The sequence below is a fragment of the Bufo gargarizans genome, chromosome 4 (assembly GCF_014858855.1).
Source record: "Bufo gargarizans isolate SCDJY-AF-19 chromosome 4, ASM1485885v1, whole genome shotgun sequence".
In the NCBI taxonomy this organism is placed as follows: domain Eukaryota; kingdom Metazoa; phylum Chordata; class Amphibia; order Anura; family Bufonidae; genus Bufo; species Bufo gargarizans.
This window is the reverse complement of record NC_058083.1, coordinates 179,068,738-179,087,996: the sequence shown is the minus strand read 5'-3', so window position 1 is coordinate 179,087,996 and position 19,259 is coordinate 179,068,738. Positions and strand designations below refer to the sequence as shown.

General features: G+C 40.2%; 1 protein-coding gene across 4 annotated transcripts in view; it reads left to right on the top strand.

Annotated features, from left to right (window-relative positions):
• FNDC3B (fibronectin type III domain containing 3B) overlaps nucleotides 1-18,686 on the top strand; it is a 373,528-nt gene extending 354,842 nt beyond the window's left edge. For all 4 annotated transcript variants that reach the window (XM_044291978.1, XM_044291975.1, XM_044291976.1 and 1 more), the window contains exons 25-26: nucleotides 5,463-5,590; nucleotides 14,806-18,686. In XM_044291978.1, the coding sequence (XP_044147913.1) occupies nucleotides 5,463-5,590; nucleotides 14,806-15,117 (440 nt within the window). In that variant the 3' untranslated portion in view covers nucleotides 15,118-18,686. The remainder of the gene's footprint in view (nucleotides 1-5,462; nucleotides 5,591-14,805) is intronic.
• The last annotated feature ends 573 nt before the right edge of the window (nucleotides 18,687-19,259 follow it).

The following is a 19,259-nucleotide window of genomic DNA, read 5'->3' as shown; positions in this document are numbered from 1 at the left end:
TGGGAACAATCTTCCACCCAGTGATCATGCTGGAAGCATTAGCCAATAATAGGATCATGTACACATTGCTACTATGTAAAATGATTATATAATACAAATGAGAGATGCATTAGCAGCCATGTCTGTCTGTGTCATTGTACTAGAGTACTTTGCGTTTTAGTAACAGTCATTAGCTGTTCCTATTGCAGTGTTAACAGCTTAGTAATTATTTTAGTCAGATACACATCGTTAATGCCTAAATTGCCATTATTACTGTTCTGTCATGTTCAGCAAAGCTGTAGCCGAAAGCTAATCCAAAGTTACCTCTTTATTGTGTAATGCAAAATATCTGGTGCCATGTAGAGTATTACTGCCTACAGCACCAAGTTGCAGTTTTCCTCAGAGGGGTTGTTTGGGATTAGAAAAAGGGATCTGCTCTTTTCCAGAAACAGCGCTACATCTGGTCATGGCTGGTATTGCTGTTCAGTTCTATTTACTTTCAAGGCTACAAGATTGGTGGACAGACACACTGCTGTTTCTGGATAAAAGCAGGTTGTCTTTTCTAATCTTGGACAACCCTCTTAAGGCTAGTAGTAGGCGGTATCATTTGGACAACTGGGTTAGACGTTTTGCAGTGGTTGCGAGTTCTCCGGCAACAGAGAGTTGCAGTAATACCATCATTTGATCATGACTTACGGATGACTATAAATAACCGTATACCAGTAGCCCTAGTCTACAATTTACTCTTTCTAATATAAAGTTGAAAGTTCAGTCGTGAGTGTAGTTAATAACAATATCTTATTCCCAAGGTACAGGAAGCTGAGAAATGAAGAGACTATTGGCAAGTCATCGCAATAAAAAGCACTGGGTTTTTTAAAGGGTTTATCCAATAGTACAAATACTACCCACAATGCCTGGGCCCCACCTGTAAACGATACTTACATGGCCCCCGACACCCCCATCCCTCCGGATCGCTTCACGACCATCGCTGCATCTCCCCCTTACTTGGATCAAAAAATCTGGCAATGGGGCCTGGAGAAGCTAATAGGAGAAAATGGTGACCAGCCTCCCTAGCATTGCGGGTGTCGGGGACCATGTAAGTATAGGAGGGGCCCGGGCATTGAGGGGGTATTTGTACTATTGGATAAGCCCTTTAAGATCGGATTCAGACAACTGTTCTGGTTTTCTACCTGCTAAACTTAGATATACAGGTGAAACTCGAAAAATTTGAATATCGTGCAAAAGTCCATTTATTTCAGTAATGCAAATTAAAAGCAATTACATTAATGCAGCTTTAAATTCGAATTTTGTGAAAAGGTTCAATATTCTAGGCTCAAAGTGTCACACTCTAGTCAGCTAATTAATCCATATCCCCTGGTCAAGGGTACCTCAAAATTTGAGGGTTTCATAAGCTGTAAGCCATAATCATCCAAATTATAACAAATAAAGGCTTGAATATCTCGCTTTGCATGTAATGAGTCTCATATGTTAGTTTCACCTTTTAAGTTGCATTACTGAAATAAATGAACTTTGCACGATATTCAAATTCTTCGACTTTCACCTGTATGTGGATGTGCGCTTGTTTTTATTCCATACTCATCCACTTGAACGAATGAGTCTCGAACGGAAAACTGACAAAAGAGCACATGCTGCAAGTTTCTCAGTCCATGTATAAAAACTGATGTTTGAATTGCATCATTAAAGGGCTTGCTCATTCCCAGGGGCATTTAGGGAAGACCCCCCAGCATGACTGGACCTGCAAAGGGAATCATACTTACCTGATCCCTTCCACTGGGTTCCCCTTCGCTGCCGATGCAGATCTTTGGTTTTCCTCTGGCAACATCCAACTTGATGCTGATCACTTGGCCACTGCAGCCAATGACTGGACATAGCGGTGATGTGTACCCTATGCATCATGTAACTAGGTAGCGTGATGCATTGGGGACACTTCACAGCTGCGACCAGTCACGTGACTCGCTCCAAACCAGATGTTGAGGCGGGGAGACTAGAGAGCTGCGGTGGGGAAATGAAGAAGCCAGAACCCAGCTGCGGGGATCAGGTAAGTATGATTCCCTCTGCAGGTCCAGTCACACTGGGGAGTCTGCCTGAAAGGCCCACAGGGGTGAAAAAAACTTTTAATTTAAATGGGTGCATGTGCAGTTTGGGTAACACGCAGATGGAACAGACAATCATCCATGTCAGCTCTGAATGCTTTAGAACTTTTGGCCATTGGCCATGCGGAAGGACTATTTTACGAGGGAAAGAAAAATCACCCTTTCCTCACTTTGAGGACCCTCCAAGCATTTTCCCATATATTAGTTTCCTAGACACCCTAAAGTGTCACCAGACTAGGTGAAGACAACCAAAATACCACCTTTCTAGCAGAAAGTTGGTTGTCACAGGTGATTTTCCTACTCTGAGATGCTCTTTCTGGTGACTTCAGGTACAAACCAGATTCCAAAAAAGTTGGGACACTATACAAATCGTGAATAAAAACTGAATGCAATGATGTGGAGGTGCCAACTTCTAATATTTTATTCAGAATAGAACATTAATTAACAGAACAAAAGTTTAAACTGAGAAAATGTACCATTTAAAGGGAAAAATATGTTGAATCAGAATTTCATGGTGTCAACAAATCCCCAAAAAGTTGGGACAAGGCCATTTTCACCACTGTGTGGCATCTCCCCTTCTTCTTACAACACTCAACAGACTTCTGGGGATCGAGGAGACCAGTTTCTCAAGTTTAGAAATAGGAATGCTCTCCCATTCTTGTCTAATACAGGCCTCTAACTGTTCAATCATCTTGGGCCTTCTTTGTTGCACCTTCCTCTTTATGATGCGCCAAATGTTCTCTATAGGTGAAAGATCTGGACTGCAGACTGGCCATTTCTGTACCCGGATCCTTCTCCTACGCAGCCATGATGTTGTGATTGATGCAGAATGTGGTCTGGCATTATCTTGTTGAAAAATGCAGGGTCTTCCCTGAAAGAGATGACGTCTGGATGGGAGCATATGTTGTTCTAGAACCTGAATATATTTTTCTGCATTGATGGTGCCTTTCCAGACATGCAAGCTGCCCATGCCACTCATGCAACCCCATACCATCAGAGATGCAGGCTTCTGAACTGAGCGTTGATAACAACTTGGGTTGTCCTTGTCCTCTTTGGTCCGGATGACATGGCGTCCCAGATTTCCAAAAAGAACTTTGAATCGTGACTCGTCTGACCACAGAACAGTCTTCCATTTTGCCACACTCCATTTTAAATGATCCCTGGCCCAGTGAAAACGCCTGAGCTTGTGGATCTTGCTTAGAAATGGCTTCTTCTTTGCACTGTAGAGCTGGCAACGGCGGATGGCACGGTGGATTGTGTTCACTGACAATGGTTTCTGGAAGTATTCCTGAGCCCATTCTGTGATTTCCTTTACAGTAGCATTCCTGTTTGTGGTGCAGTGTCGTTTAAGGGCCCGGAGATCACGGGCATCCAGTATGGTTTTACGGCCTTGACCCTTAGGCACAAAGATTGTTCCAGATTCTCTGAATCTTTGGATGATGTTATGCACAGTTGATGATGATAGATGCACAGTCTTTGCAATTTTTCACTGGGTAACACCTTTCTGATATTGCTCCACTATCTTTCTGCGCAACATTGTGGGAATTGGTGATCCTCTACCCATCTTGGCTTCTGAGAGACACTGCCACTCTGAGAAGCTCTTTGTATACCCAATCATGTTGCCAATTGACCTAATTAGTGTTAATTGGTCTTCCAGCTCTTCGTTATGCTCAAATTTACTTTTTCCAGCCTCTAATTGCTACTTGTCCAAACTTTTTGGGGATTTGTTGACACTGAAAATTTGAATCAACGTATCTTTCCTTTAAAATGATACATTTACTCGGATTAAACGTTTGATCTGTCATCTACGTTCTATTACAAATAAAATATTGACATTTGCCATCTCCACATCATTGCATTCAGTTTTTATTTACAATTTGTTTAGTGTCCCAACTTTTTTGGAATCCGGTGTGTATGACAATGTAGCTCATTTTCACATCTCATCTTCCTGGATCACTGGAAGTGTGTCTTCTAGGGTCATAGATCACATGGATAATCTGTAAAATAGGGCAATTTTTTCCATTGTTTGTAAACGAAACTTGATGAATCTGTGATTCCTTGTGCAGGATATTGAGATTGTAATTTTCATCATTTTAGGGTAGGCTCACATAAATTAAAATCCAGAAAGGAAAGATAGAATGTGTATTTTCTGCAGGACCCAAGAAAGAAATCCTATGATGAGCCTTCAGTTTCTACCACAGATTTATATTTTGTCCTGCCACTTATCTAGCCACAGATTACCCCATTCAATGGGACTAATCTGTGTGCGGCTTCCTGGCTGAAGGATGCATATTCTGTATTTTTGAGATGTCACTTTTTTCATCAGATTTGAAATCCTTAACCTATAAAGGCAATGCAAATTGCCAATAGGACATGGTTTGTTGTGGATTTCACATGGATTTTGATGTGGAATACATTACAAAATCCACATGAATTGGTCTGGTGAACATATCCTTAAAGGATAACTGTCACACTTAGACCCTAATTTCAATTTTCATATATGTAGTTACTAATAACATGATATTCCAGAATCAGTTACTATTAGACTGACTCACCCCATATTTAATAAGATTCAGCCCTTAGCAACCAGTCTGCATAAAACTGCAATTTCACTATTCAGTTAAGATGGCCGCCACTGCCCTCACCCTGAGGCTAATCCCGCCTGCCCTCACTAGCCAGTAATAATAGCCCCCCAAAAGTGTCAGTAACCAGAGCCCTCCCCCCTAAAGGGTTAATCTCCTGCAGCACAAAGGGGTCCTCTTACCACATGTTGCTTTCATTTATACACTGGGCAGATGGCAGATCTGCCTTCACCAGTCTGCGCTGCTCCAACACTGCATTGTCCCAGTCTGCTGAGTGAGGGAGCATCTGCCAAGCGCAGGGACAGGGAGAAGTGCACACAGCCCAGGCACTGTTATCAGCTGCTGGGGAGGACCTGGCTTTAATCATTTACCAACAGTCCCTGGTTGTCAGTAATCTGACCTTGCCTAGCAACCTTATTTTAAGCACAGGTAATAGGCAGTGCAGGGAACAAAACTGTGGAATTAAGGGGTAATTGAATACCCAGTGAAAAGTTTAAATAGGGCCACCAAGGAGATATTAATCACCACAATCCAATACTCAAAAAAATATAAAAAATATGACCGTTATACTTTAAGGCTCTCAGTAAATGCTGCTGATGTGTTCATATCATTATTCTACGCTATACTTCACTTTTTAATTTCCCATCAGAAGGTATTGACTGTGTTTTTTTTGTTTTCTTTTTGATAACTTGTCCAGACAAAAAAGCTAAAAATTACATTGCCAACCCTGCTGCAGTCACATTGGAATAATAAGGTTTTTCCTATCTAATTATTGTTTTTATTTCAGCTCCTCGTGTAACACACTTAGAAGGAAACACATGTGAAATTTCCTGGGAGACAGTACCGCCTATGAGGGGCGATCCACTTGGGTACATATTACAAGTACAAGTTGGACGAGAGTCAGAATACAAACAGGTAATAAAATTAAATAAGCATCTTGATACCCCAGGGAGCTTATCAACCCTTAGTACTCAGGTACCATTTTGAATGAAGCAGTTTATTAAGATTGGCATTTTACATGCCAGTGTAAGATGAGGCAAGTTTTTAAGAGGCATACACAAAAATGTGTAACTATTCATTGATTAGCCCCCTCCCATGTGTCCATATAACATGTTTCCTCCTTTATCATTTATATTTTTTATTCCTTAATTTTACACTTTTCCCATGGCAATCTTCCACGCCTATCCAGATAGATAGATAGATAGATAGATAGATAGATACACTGTAGATAGATCAAACTGGGAATAACTCTAAAACTATCTTTATAGTATTCATTGTCTTTCCTGCAGGAGCTCAGTATCTTCTTGAAATACTGGTCTAGTCTGCCAATTTATCTTAACTACGAGAGCCTTATAATTAGCCACAAAAATCATTTGCCTGAGTTTTACAGAAATAGTAATTAAATTGTAATTCCTTGAGAGACAACCATAAGTCATGCTGATCAGCTCTAAAACCATAAGTTGGACATTGTAGATAGAACCCAAATAGTAAATTAGAGCATGTCCCCAAAGAATTCTAGAATAAAATTTCATTTTCGCTTTGAAATATTATCTAATTGCTCTAGCTAACTTTATTATGGTATTCTTTAATTCAGATTTGTAGATGCTGAATATTATATCTGAAATGCAGTCATATCTCTTAAATTCATTAGTTGTTCTCATTAAAAAACAACAAAAAATAATATTTTATTATCTATTTTGTGTGTCTGCCCTATGACTATTAATATAACTTACAGCACTAATGTGGAAATCTTGCTATTGTTAGTATCGTATTAAAGTGGTTTTATGAGATTGAAAAATCGTGGCTGCTTTTTCCATAAACATAGCCAACCCTGTCCATAGGCTATGTTGTATACTGCAGCTCAGTCTCATTTACTTGGATCCGGTTGAGTTGCATCCCCATACACAGCCCTTGGGATAAGCAGTCTTAGGCCTCTTTCACACTACAGTATGTTGCATTCAGTGTTTTGCGTTCCGTTTTTCACGGATCCGTTGTTCCGTTTTTTGCTTCCGTTGTGGTTCCGTTTCCGTTCCGTTGTTCCGTTCCGTTTTTCCGTATGGCAAATACAGTATACAGTAATTTCATATTAAAAATTGGGCTGGGCATAACATTTTCAATTGATGGTTCCGCAAAAAACGGAACGGATACGGAAGACATACGGATGCATTTCCGTATGTGTTCCGTTTTTTTTGCGGCCCCATTGACTTGAATGGAGCCACGGACTGTGATTCTCGGCCAAATATAGGACATGTTCTATCTTTTCAACGGAACGGAAAAACGGAAATACGGAAACGGAATGCATACGGAACACATTCAGTTTTTTTGCGGAACCATTGAAATGAATGGTTCCGTATACGGAACGCAAAAAACGGACCGTATACGGAACGCAAAAAACTGTAGTGTGAAAGAGGCCTTATTTTGATAATCTTATTCAAGCCCTGTAAAATCTAAAGCCCTACAGTGTAGTCTCAGTCGAAAGTGTAGGTTCAGCCCTACTCTTCCCCAACAGATTATGTAAAGGGTGAAGAGGATCAGGTGAACTAAATTTTTTGCTTGGTCCTTTTGTTTTCTCTGGAGATAAGCCACTGCCAAAAGTTTGTGTGTATGTAGGAGTTGGGAGAAATATAGATCAACCAAATATTTGTTCGGGTGACAGCTATCGAATGTATGTGACCAGCTTAAATACACTCAAAACCGGAAAATTTCCAACCAGTGACAGCATCCCAGGAAGAAATTGTCAGGATCTTCAAAATAGAGAGCAGGCGATTTTCTTTTTTCGTTTTTGTAGTCTTCTTGTCACTTTTGTGAGCAAAGAAAGGACAGTGAATGATGCTCTCCGTTGTGAAGACCCTACCAACCCCCCCCCCCCCCACCCACCCACCCATATTTCTTTGTCCAGCACATATTTGAACGAGATATAAAGATTTATATACTGAAGTTAACGGCAATCACACCTGTTTTTTATTTATTTTTCAAAGGAGGTCTGACCCCCCACGTGCATAAAAGAAAAGTCATCCAAGCCCACCTATTTCAGCTAAAATTATGTTGAGGGAAAAAAGAATCAGACATGATGAATCTAAATGCCTGATCCTTTTGTTCTAAGATGAGATAAGCCACCACCAGAGGTGTCTGGCAACAGTTTACTCCCCATTGACAATATATGGACACTTGGCCATTTATGGAGAAGCCAGGAGGAAGGTGCAATATTATTTTGTGCTTGTAGTATAGAACTGGACACATTCTAAAACATGTGAATGCACTAAAATGGATCCCTGTGGTCTAACCTAATTACTATGTTTTGGACACAAACATCCCAGGACCAGTAGGTTTTTGGACTGTGCTAAGAAACAGAGAAATACGAAGTAGTGTAGTGAAAAGAGACTAAACAGGAGAGTTTGAGACACCATGCAGATTTATACTTTGCCAGATGTAAGGCCATGATCCCAGATCTGCAAGGAATAAGCACTAACCACAGCACCACTCTCCTGCCACCCGTGCTCTGAGACGTTGGTGCCTACTAGAATTTACTACTCATGATTTGAATTAAGAATCTCCGCTCATTATGCAACTCTCACTGTTGTAGTTGTAACACTGGTTCAGACTTGATCACTGTAGAATCTGCTGCATTTTAGGGTGCCTTTATGTTTGATCAAAGACAACTGGATCTTTAAAGGGAATCTGTCAGCTTCAAAACACCTTCCAAACCATAGTTAGCAGTGTATAATGGATTTGATGCATAGTCCGGTTATATCATTTTTATCTTCATACTCACTTATGTTCTGACTAGGGCTGAAACAATTACTCGATTGAATCGAGTAATTTTACACAAAAAAATTCTTGATGCAAATTTTTGGCATCTAGGATTCGTTTGTGTCATGTGACCATGGAGCAGGAGTTAAGCGCTTGCTATTACTCACCACTCCGTGGGCACCTGTGGTCACCTGCAATGTCCTTTGACTGCTTGTGTACTCCAATCATGGCAGGGTCTCCCTCTCACCTTGAAGTACAATTTTCAGTAGCGGAGAGCAGGCAGTTACTCAGACAACTAGGCTGTAGTCCACACAGTGCAGGCTATGCGCAGGACACCTCAGGCTCACAGCAAGGACCCAGCATGGGAAATTGGAAACTGCATTTCAGAGCCAGTCTATTAGGCGGCCAGTGACACCAGCACAGTGTTCCGCCTCCATTGCTGCCCGTGCCCGAGATGAAGAGCAGAAAACGTGCCCTGCTGCAGCCAGAAGAGTGCGGGGTCTGGTTAGATGCGTCTCAGTTTAAGAAGAAATGCCACCAGGTGACTAGCGCATTCATATACGACAATGTGAACAGGTTGTAATGTACCAGCAAGGCCACTAGGCTGGAATGTATGTGTAGTGAAGGAAGGTGGCACCATCCTGTGGAGGAGACCGGTGCTGAGGCTGAGAGCCATGGTGTCTAGACCTATGCGCTCTGCTTGCAAGTCACAGGCTGCTAAGCTGGTCTTCTGGAAATGGCAAGCAATATGGCGACCTGTGTGTATGACAAGTACAGCCTTCCATGTGGTACTCTTCACTCAGCGTTTTCCATACTAATTAAAATTCCCCACTGGCATAGATAGCGCTGTCCTTAGTGCCCTATTGTTTCTGGTCAGTAGTTGTGGAGGTGCCCAGTATTATGGTGTACCAGCTAGATGTGCCCTACCTGAGGGCAGTAGGATCTAGTGAACTTGCACCTCAATCTGAATCTCTGTTGGCAGCATATAAGGCCAGACAACCACCAGTGAGCGTGTGTCCGTGACAGGTCCCGTGCTGACTTCCCCTCCTCTCACAGGATCGCACAATATTAGGGTACAGTCACATGACTGGATTTATGGGTCCACTAATTGTGGAACAGCTGCGGACCCATTAACTTTAATAGGGCCACAAAAGATGCGGACAGCACACACGGTGCTGTCCACATCTATAGTTCCGTTACAAGGCCCCGCCAAACATATAGAGCATGTCCTAGACTTGTTCGCAATTGCGGACAAGAATAGGCATTTCTATCATAGGGCTAACCACAAAATGCACAACGGACACGGACGGTATCCCTGTTTGCGGACCTGTTTTGGTCTTGTGAATGTACTGCTATACTGAAGGCACTGAGGGATAGTGGAGCTGATGGCACTGGGGGAAACTGATGAACATGGGCTGATCGCACAGGGGGGGATGAAGGGTGTCGGGGACTGATGGTAGGGGTCTGATGAGTTTTTATAAAGGAAAACAGTCTATTAATTATTTTTTTCTTATTAGATTACTTGATTAATCGTAAAAAATTATCGATAGAATACTCTATTTCTAAAATAATCGTTTACTGCAGCCCTATTTCTGACGCTGTACTCCTACAAACCAGCAATAAAATGCATTGAGGGGACTCCCATGCTCACACTTATAATGCAGAGGACTCAAAGAGGAGTCCTTGCAACACATTTTACTGCTGGTTTGTGGGAGCATAGAGTCAGAATGCAAGTGGGTATTAAGATAAAAATAACATAATTGGACTCAGCATCACTGACACTATACACCGCTTACTCTAGTTTGGGGGAGGAGGGGTGTTGGATCTCACTTATTCTCTTTAAAGCGTTTATCCCGAGGACTTGTTTACATCTGCGTCCGAGGATCTGTTTGGGGCCCTTGTCTCAGATTCAGTCAAAAACAGTGGAGAGAAAAATCCTGTATGCAGGATCTGTTTAACTCCATTTGGGTCAGTTGTGTGCCAAATCTGACACTTCTGAAGGAAAAAAAAAACTGAAATAAATTGTGCAAGTGTGAAAGAGACCTTAACAAGGTGATATGAATACATACACCTAACTAAGGAACATGGGTACGAGGTGGAAGAAGAGGGTATTGTAAGATAGAAAGTGCCAAAGTAGTCTACTTTGTGTTTTCTTATATATACTGAAATCAACACACACACATTGCCTCCTGGAACACCTTTAAAGTGCTAAGTTATCCAATCAGCATAGTGCGTCCTTCAATCCATAACTGTCCTCCCTCTAAATGTTTAACAGACTTCCAGAACAGTTCATGAAAGTTCTTGACTTCCCCAGTGTGAGAACACCATCAGTCACATATTTATAGGTGTGCTCCTCCGAGGTAAAGTCGTGCAGCTTTCCCAGAGATGATGATATTGTCTTCTACATATGTATGGTGACTTTGATTTCCCTGATAATTCCCATTAAAGTGTTTTCCACAGCAAATGCTTTGTGGAAGAGTCGCATAGGTCTTTATTTCCCAACTCTCATTTTGCTGTAATGGCCTATACAGGTGAAAGTCAAAAAATTTGAATATTGTGCAAAGTTCATTTATTTCAGTAATGCGACCTAAAAGGTTAAACTAACATATGAGATAGACTCATTACAGGCAAAGCGAGATATTTCAAGCCTTTTTTATAATTTGGATGATTATGGCTTACAGCTTATTAAACCCCAAAGTCACAATCTCAGGTCCCCTTTGCTGAGGGGGTATGGACTAATTAGCTGACTAGAGGGTGACACTTTCAGCCTAGAATATTGAACCTTTTCACAATATTCTAATTTTAAGTTGCATTACTGAAATAAATAAACTTTTGCACGATATTCTAATTTTTTGAGTTTCACCTGTAGTTATTCACATATTATGTCTATACATAGAAAAAATATATATAGCAAAATTATAACAGATGTGTTTCATGCTTGCATGTATTCTGTTTTTATATTTTTAGTTATTATTTGACTACCTATCTATCATAGACCTCAATATGGGACAGGAGAGACTTTTTTTTTTAAAATAAGCAGCGTATAAAATTTACATGGTGGTTAAGGCATGTCATATGTAACTGAATTAAAGCAAGATAAAAATAAAACATATTGAAGCATAATATTTGAATTATGATAAATTGAGCAGCAGAGTCAGTAAATTGCTAGCTAATTCTACTCTCCTGTCACACGAAACGTATCTCCTGCATGCCATGGAAATGCATAAAAAATGCATGGAAATTGCATAAAATGTGAGGAGAGGGGCATTTGTGCTCTGAGATATATAATTTACATTTTTATTTTGTTGCAACATGTGGGAAAACAGAAATCCCACTCTCTGCCATATGTAATAAAAAAAATGTCTATAGTTTGTTCTGATAAAAGGTGTATTATTATTATTATTATTATTATTTAAGCGCCATTAATTCCATAGCGCTGTACATATGAGAAGAGGTATACATACATAATACAGACAATTGCACTAATCATAAACAAGACGGGTTACAGACTGGTAGAGAAGGACAGAGGGCCCTGCCCGTGAGGGCTTACAATCTACATGGTATGGGAGAAGGACACAGTAGGTGCGGGTGAAGTTGGTCATGGCGGTATAGAGGCAGCAGGGTCACTTGTTGTAGGCTTGTCTAAAGAGGTGGGTTTTCAGGTTTCTTTTGAAAGATTCCACTGTAGGTGAGAGTCTTATATGTTGGGGTAGCGAGTTCCAGAGTTTGGGGGATGCACGGGAGAAATATTTGAGGCGATTGTGGGAAGAGGTGATAAGAGGAGAGGAGAGAAGGAGATCTTGTTGAATCGGAGAGTGCATGTGGGGATGTATCAGGAAAGAAGCTCAGAGATGTAGGGAGGGGACAGGTTGTGGATGGCCTTGTATGTATTTGTTAGTATTTTGAAGTGAATTCGCTGGGAAATGAGGATCCAGTGAAGGGATTGGCAGAGGAGTAATAGGGTGAGAGGTGGATTAGTTGGGCAGCAGAGTTGAGGATAGATTGGAGGGGTGCGAGAGTGCTAGATGGAAGGCCACAGAGGAGAATATTGCAGTAGTCTAGGCGGGAGATGATGAGGGCATGTACAAGCATTTTCGCAGATTCAAAGTTGAGGAAAGCGCGGTTGCGGGAGATGTTTTTGAGTTGGAGGTGGCAGGTGGTGGAAAGGGCTTGGATGCGCGGTCTGAAGGAGAGGGCAGAATCCAAGGTCACTCCAAGGCAGCGGACTTGGTTGACCGGGGAGAGTGTGCAGCCATTGATCGTGATTGATAGGTCTGTTGGGGGGTTTCAGCAAGATGGGGGAAAGATGATGTATTAACAAGTACAATTGTATATCAAGCCAAGCGGAGATATAATAGTGGATAATATCCTGATCAATGAGCTTGAGTTCTACTTGAGATCCCACTCCCTCTATGACCGTTATTATTAGGCTACTTTCACATGCGTTTTGGGCGGATCCGTCATGGATCTGCAAAAACTGATCCGTTACAATAGTACAACCGCATGCATCTGTCGTGAACTGATCCGTTTGTATTATCTGTAACATAGCCAAGACAGATCCATCATAAACTCCATTGAAAGTCAATAGGAGATGGATCCGCATGCAGGCAGCTTTTGGTGTCCGCCTCCAGAGCGGAATGGAGACTGCATTTGGGCAAAACTGATCCGTTTTGGACCGCTTGTGAGAGCCCATGACGGATCTCACAAACGGAAAGCCAAAACGCGAGTGTGAAAGTAGCCTAAGAAATAAACACCTCAGTGACCTTGGTAGTCTCTTAAGACTTAAGTTTTCTGTAAAGTAGAAGATTTTGCTCCAAGACTAGGGCTCCACAGTGACTATTGACCATGCAACAGTGTAGATAATTGCAGATTAGAGTCACCATTGCACAACCTCAAGGTTTTCCTGTGTGGGGAAATGTCAAGTGGCAGTCACAAAAAGTCTTGCATATCAAGAAATCTTCTGATGCTGACATGTGGCCTGTGACTTTTTCCCAGAGGTTGAACTTTTAACAGAGCTCTAGCATAAGTTATGCTATGAAACTATAAATGCTGCATTTTTTCATATACTTGTGTTGATAATTTAATCTCATAATTTAGATGTTGTGGGCTGTTGTAGAAACATAGTCTGCTACACCAGATTTGTGGCATAAAGATTTCGCAAGTGATGCCCGCGTTCAACATTTGGTGTATTTTTTTTGGCGATATTTGGTGAGCCTTACCACTTTTAGAAGTAAAAGGTTGGTCAGAATTTCTGATAAAAACACCTTTAGGTCTCATTTATGATGTGTAATGCTAAATATGTGTTCCCTTTATTAAAGGTACTTCAAAGGCCTTTGATTTGTCATCAATGAAGTACCTTTAGTAAAGAGAATACATAATTAGCATCAAATTTGAGTGCCGTTGTATCTATACCAATTACATAGGAGACTTTTCTTTACCACTGAGCACTGAAAAATATTCTGGGGTGCTGATCAATTACTCTTCATTTGTGATGTGCAACTTTTTAAAGCATTCACAAAAAAGTTGCATCTCCATTCCAGGCAACCCCGGTGTACTTTTGCAGACCTAGGTGTACACTACATTGCACTTGTGCCAAATATATTACTACTATGCGCCATTTTATAAATTTGGCGCAACCTCACAAAGCAAAGATAGACTTAAAATTGATACCAAAATCACTGAAAGTGATCAATTCTCCCATAGTGATAATGTCATACTTGCATACCCATCCAGCCATTACTATCCATGTATCCATGGAAGGAACTTCATACAACTTTCCATAAATAAATAGTACAAGTGAATATAAGAAACTTTGTAAAATATCTTATCAGAGAAAATGCTGTATTCTAAAGTTAACGCCTGTCCCCCTTTCTAAATAAACTTTCTTTCCCAAATGTGTGATAAATCCAGCTTGTTAAGTCAAGACAGGCTGCCTGCTCACTAAATGATCATCATCCAATAGAAGATGATGGAGAGGGTGGAGGGAGGAAGTACAGACACCAGCAGAAAGAAAAAGACAGACTTAATTCAACAGCTCAAGTGAATAGGAGCTAAGTTTCCATGTGTTAGAAATACTATCTTAGATGATTTCCTTTGGCCTTGTTTAGTATAGCATTGTCAACTGTAGGTTCTGGTTACAGTTAAGTCTTCTTTCTTGAATTTCCAACTAGGCTAAAAAATAAGAAAATGAAATGAAAGCAATTGAATACTGCGGCAGTGTGTGGTATGATTTTGTTAGGGTTTGGATAATATTGGATATATACATTTTTATGTTATTTCATTGGAAGTGTTCGATTTAGCTGAGATTCTCCTTTTATTTTATTATAAAAGACACAAGAAATTTCATCCAAAAAGTATATAACAAAGATTGTATATTGCAGGTATACAAAGGAGAAGATACATCATTTCACATCTCAGGTGTCCAAACGAATATGGATTACAGATTTCGGGTTTGTGTATGTCGTCGATGTATCGAAACCTCACAGGAACTCTGTGGAGCTTACAGTCCATCTGCATCTTTTGTTATGAGACGGAATGATCTCATGTTGCCGGAGGACCTATCACGCCTTGAGCGTTCAAAACTTAAGGGCATGGTGCCTACTGATGAACAGTTTGCAATTCTTATTGTTTTAGGCTTTGCAACCTTGTCTATTTTATTTGCCTTTATACTTCAGTACTTCTTTATGAAGTAAACGATGAAGACAGGTTAGAGATGTAAACTTAACTAATGCTGCGCATTATAATCCATTTTATTCAAATATTCATTTTTAAATAAATACAGACATGTTCCATTTTACATTTTATATTCATATTTTTACTGTTTCAATACATTTTTAGTGTTTTGATGCACCTTTTTGAAATGTAAACCCAGGACATAGCTGAAATTTGTTTCTGCTACGTAGATATATAAGTTTATTGCAACAGCAGTTTTCTGCTCCTTAGCTGAACCCAAATTAGTGGTTGACTTTATTTCTAAACAAAGGATCAAAACGCAAAATAATTCAATGCTATCCAAACATTTGTGACTTGTGATAAGGCTTTGTATATTGATGTGGTTTTCCACAGAAACATCGACATACATAAACATGACCACACAAAAAGGTTCATACATGGATACAAATGCATACAAACAAGAAATTTCTACATACACAGACTAGATATACGTGTAGATAGTGTATTGTAAAATTTCATGCATTTAACTTGAAATTGCTTGTCATAACTGTTATGATATTGCTGTCATAAAGAAGGGAAATTTGCTGAATGTTTACAATCTTAAGTGATAAACAGCGCACACAAATCAAAAGAGTGCCTTAAAATTCAACTGTGCCTTAAAGGGGTTGTGCAAGAATGGGTGGGGGAGTTTTGGCAACCCCTTCCCTCTTGGCCACACCTGTACAAGAAAGCTTACTTACCTGCTTCTCGCCCCTTCTCTTGCAAGCCTGCTCCGCTAGGCTCCCTTTCTGAAAAAATCAAGTTTGACATCACCGCAGCAAATCACTGCATCCAATCTGTGGTCATGTGACTATTTGTCATGACGTAAGATGAGCCAGTCACCGCCGCAGCCAATTATTTGCTGCAGGCGATGTAAAACTAGATTTTTACAGCGAGGGAGCCAAGCAGACCATTGCAGGCTGTGAGGAGAAGGAGCGGGGAGCCTGCATCAGGAAGCAGGTAAGTATGCTTCCCTTTACAGTTCTGGCCAAGTGGGGGGTTTTGCCAGAAACCCCTCCATTCTTGCCCAACCTCTTTAAGGCTAGCAGGTTGTCTGCTGTACATGGTGGCTGGTAGTAACAGTATTTTTTCAGAACCAACACATAAGAATATGAGTATGAAATTGAGTATTGCATTGCCATAATGTGCAAGACAAAATATTACTTACTGTAGTTAAAGGCTGTGTACACCTTCGGAGGCAATTTATTTATGATTGCATATTACTCATTTTTGGCTAAAATAATTTTTAAATTGGCCTTTATTAAAATGTATTGAGCTATTATGTCACAAAGCATTAACAGTTTATCTAACTGTGTAACTCGTACTTTCACTTTCACTTTATGCGGGTCATCTAATAAACCTTATCTCTAAACTACTAAGAGGTCATAAACATTTGTTTAAGCCACATTCTTATCAGTAAGATAAGAACTGAGCTATAATGAGTGCTCATAATGTCAGAGAGCAGAGATAAGGAGCCCATCTGCTCTTGGTCTGACTGAAGCGACAGAAAATCCAAAGGGTGCTACTAGAGTATGTCAGCTATGCACAGAAAAAAATGACACCATATATTTAATAAAGAACAATTAAATAAAATTATTTTTATCTCAAAATGGATACAATGCAATAATAAAAAAATGGTGTATATAGCCTTTAACAGTTCAGTATAACACTGTACATTTTATAGTTTAAAGGGTTTTACCATGAACATAATGTTTATTGTTAGATTCAGCACATAATTATAACCATTTTTTTGTATTTTCACTTTTTAAAAATACCTGTATCCCCATATATTCCAGGATAATGTGAGTATAGCAAAACTTGCTGTTCCTATTGAGCAGCCTTCTTGTGTCCACCCTAATACATATGCAGAGGTGGACACAAGTGCTCAGTCTTGCCTCTCTGTCTCTCTCTACTCTTTCAGGTATGTGGAAGGATACTGGGTATGGTGATTGATTTGCTTGTGAAGCTGAAGCATCTTCTGTCCTTTACAGAGGAGATACTGTGCACGTAATGAGAGCAGCACAGTTACTGTTGCACTTGCCCAAGCATCTCTTCTGAGAAACAAAAAACGATGCTGTGACTTCAGAAGGAGCTGGCTTACCTCATCACCGATCTGTCTGTATAATTGGTTGAGCAAGGGGAGAAGCTAGACTGGGCATGTGTCCAACATGGCATGTTTACTGAGGTGGACACAGGAAGGTTGTTCAGCAGAAACTGCAGGGGGTTCTAGGAATATTCTAGGAATATCTAGAGATACAAGCATGTATTTATTAAGTGCAAATATATAAAATGTTTATAATTATGGGATGGATTTAGCTATAAGCAATATTTTTTATAGGATAACCTCTGAAATATTGCATTACACTCCTGTTACACAAGTTTGTATTTATTCTCAATATACACTTTGAAAATACATTGAGCGATTGTCCAATCATGACCTCAGAAATTATATGTCACAGTCAGTACCTACAGGGCATGATTACCTGCTATTTATTTTTCTGAGTTCTTGCTCATTGATTACTTTGTATCTCCGCAATCTGTGATTTGTGAATACAGCTTAGCTACAGTGACTAGAGGGAGTCTGAAGTAGTCTGAGACAAACCTCCTGTCTCTTCATTGGTTTAGGCTTCTGCCTCTTCCCTCCTCCTGCAGCTCTGCTCCCTCAGGTCTATCTAAGTCAGTGCATGAAGAGCCAATTTCCATTACAACAAGGGAATAATGATTAGAAAGTGCAGATTACTAACATGATTGTTAAGTATCTGCCACACATACACTGACTGCCATTTAGGGAGCAGGTTCCATGCCATCCATTCTCTTGTATGGATGGTAGTAGAATTTAGAAAGATGGCTACTCCAACATTTATGGATGTCCTTGATGTCCTACATTTCAAAACCTTTCCAATCCCCCCAAAAACCTCCAACTCTATATCATTGACACAATTAATAATTTCTATCTGTGAAAAGCAGTTCTAAGCCCTGGCCGTCATCCTCATTTTCTGCACTTTAAATGCTAGTAGAGTATGTGAATAACAGGTTTATTACCAACACATATTCAGTTTGAAAACTAATGGAGATTGGAGACCTGACTTGCAGGCCTTGTCTTGTTGCTAAGCAGTGGCCCAAAGACATTCAGGCTGCTTGGCAAACTGCACCGATGAAATATTGCTCATTAGACGGTGTGTAATGAATAGTTATAACGGTTTTGTGGACTATTGAAAGTAAAGCTTTGAGCTCAGTTAATATTTCATTGTTACTTGAACCAGTATGTCATGTTGACATTGTTTAAAAAGCATTATCAACCATATTAAACCAGGCATACCACCTGATAGGGTTGATCATGATGACTAAAAGTATCTTTTTTTTCTTTGCAATTGCAATTGGTAATACCAATGCAAAAAATATCTTACTTTTTGTTATATGTAAATGAGGTGCGCAGAGCACCAAGGGGCTGGCCTAGCCCCTTGAAGCACTACTTCACCTCTGCCTCTCCTGTGGCCAGTTCACCTCCCAGTGAAATTGCCAGGGCCAGGCAACCTCACTGCTCCAATATCTAGCTCTGAAATCTCGCTCACAGTGCCGGCTCAGTGAAGATCTAAGGGCGGTCATTCCTACTCTGAGATCGTCACTGCACATGTGCCAGAGGTGCGGCCGCTGGCGCGCATGCAAAAAAGGGCTCATTTTAGTGACAGATCCTCCATATCGTTTTCTCTACCTGTTAAAGAACACTGCACTCATTTCGCCTAACCACCAGATTCCAAGCTTAGAATTTCTAAAATAACTGCATTAGTTATATGAACCTCCTGTTTTTTGACACTATAAAGTGCCTCAGGGAAACATTTCAGCCGAAGGTGCAAATCATTTCAAAGATGGTGCAACAGACACGCAACATATACTCAGCTTTTATATAAATCTATATTTTGTATATTTTTTGCTGCTTTTCTTTGCGTTGTGATAGAATTAAATGTCAGACATTCATGGAGGTATCGCATCATAATCCTCGATTTATCTGCTTTTTATTCCCATAACCAAAGCAATGGGGAGCTCAACAATATTTTGTTGTAGTTTTTCTTTTTCTTTTTACAGTATATTATATTAAGTACTTTTAAAAAATCCTGATTAAAGT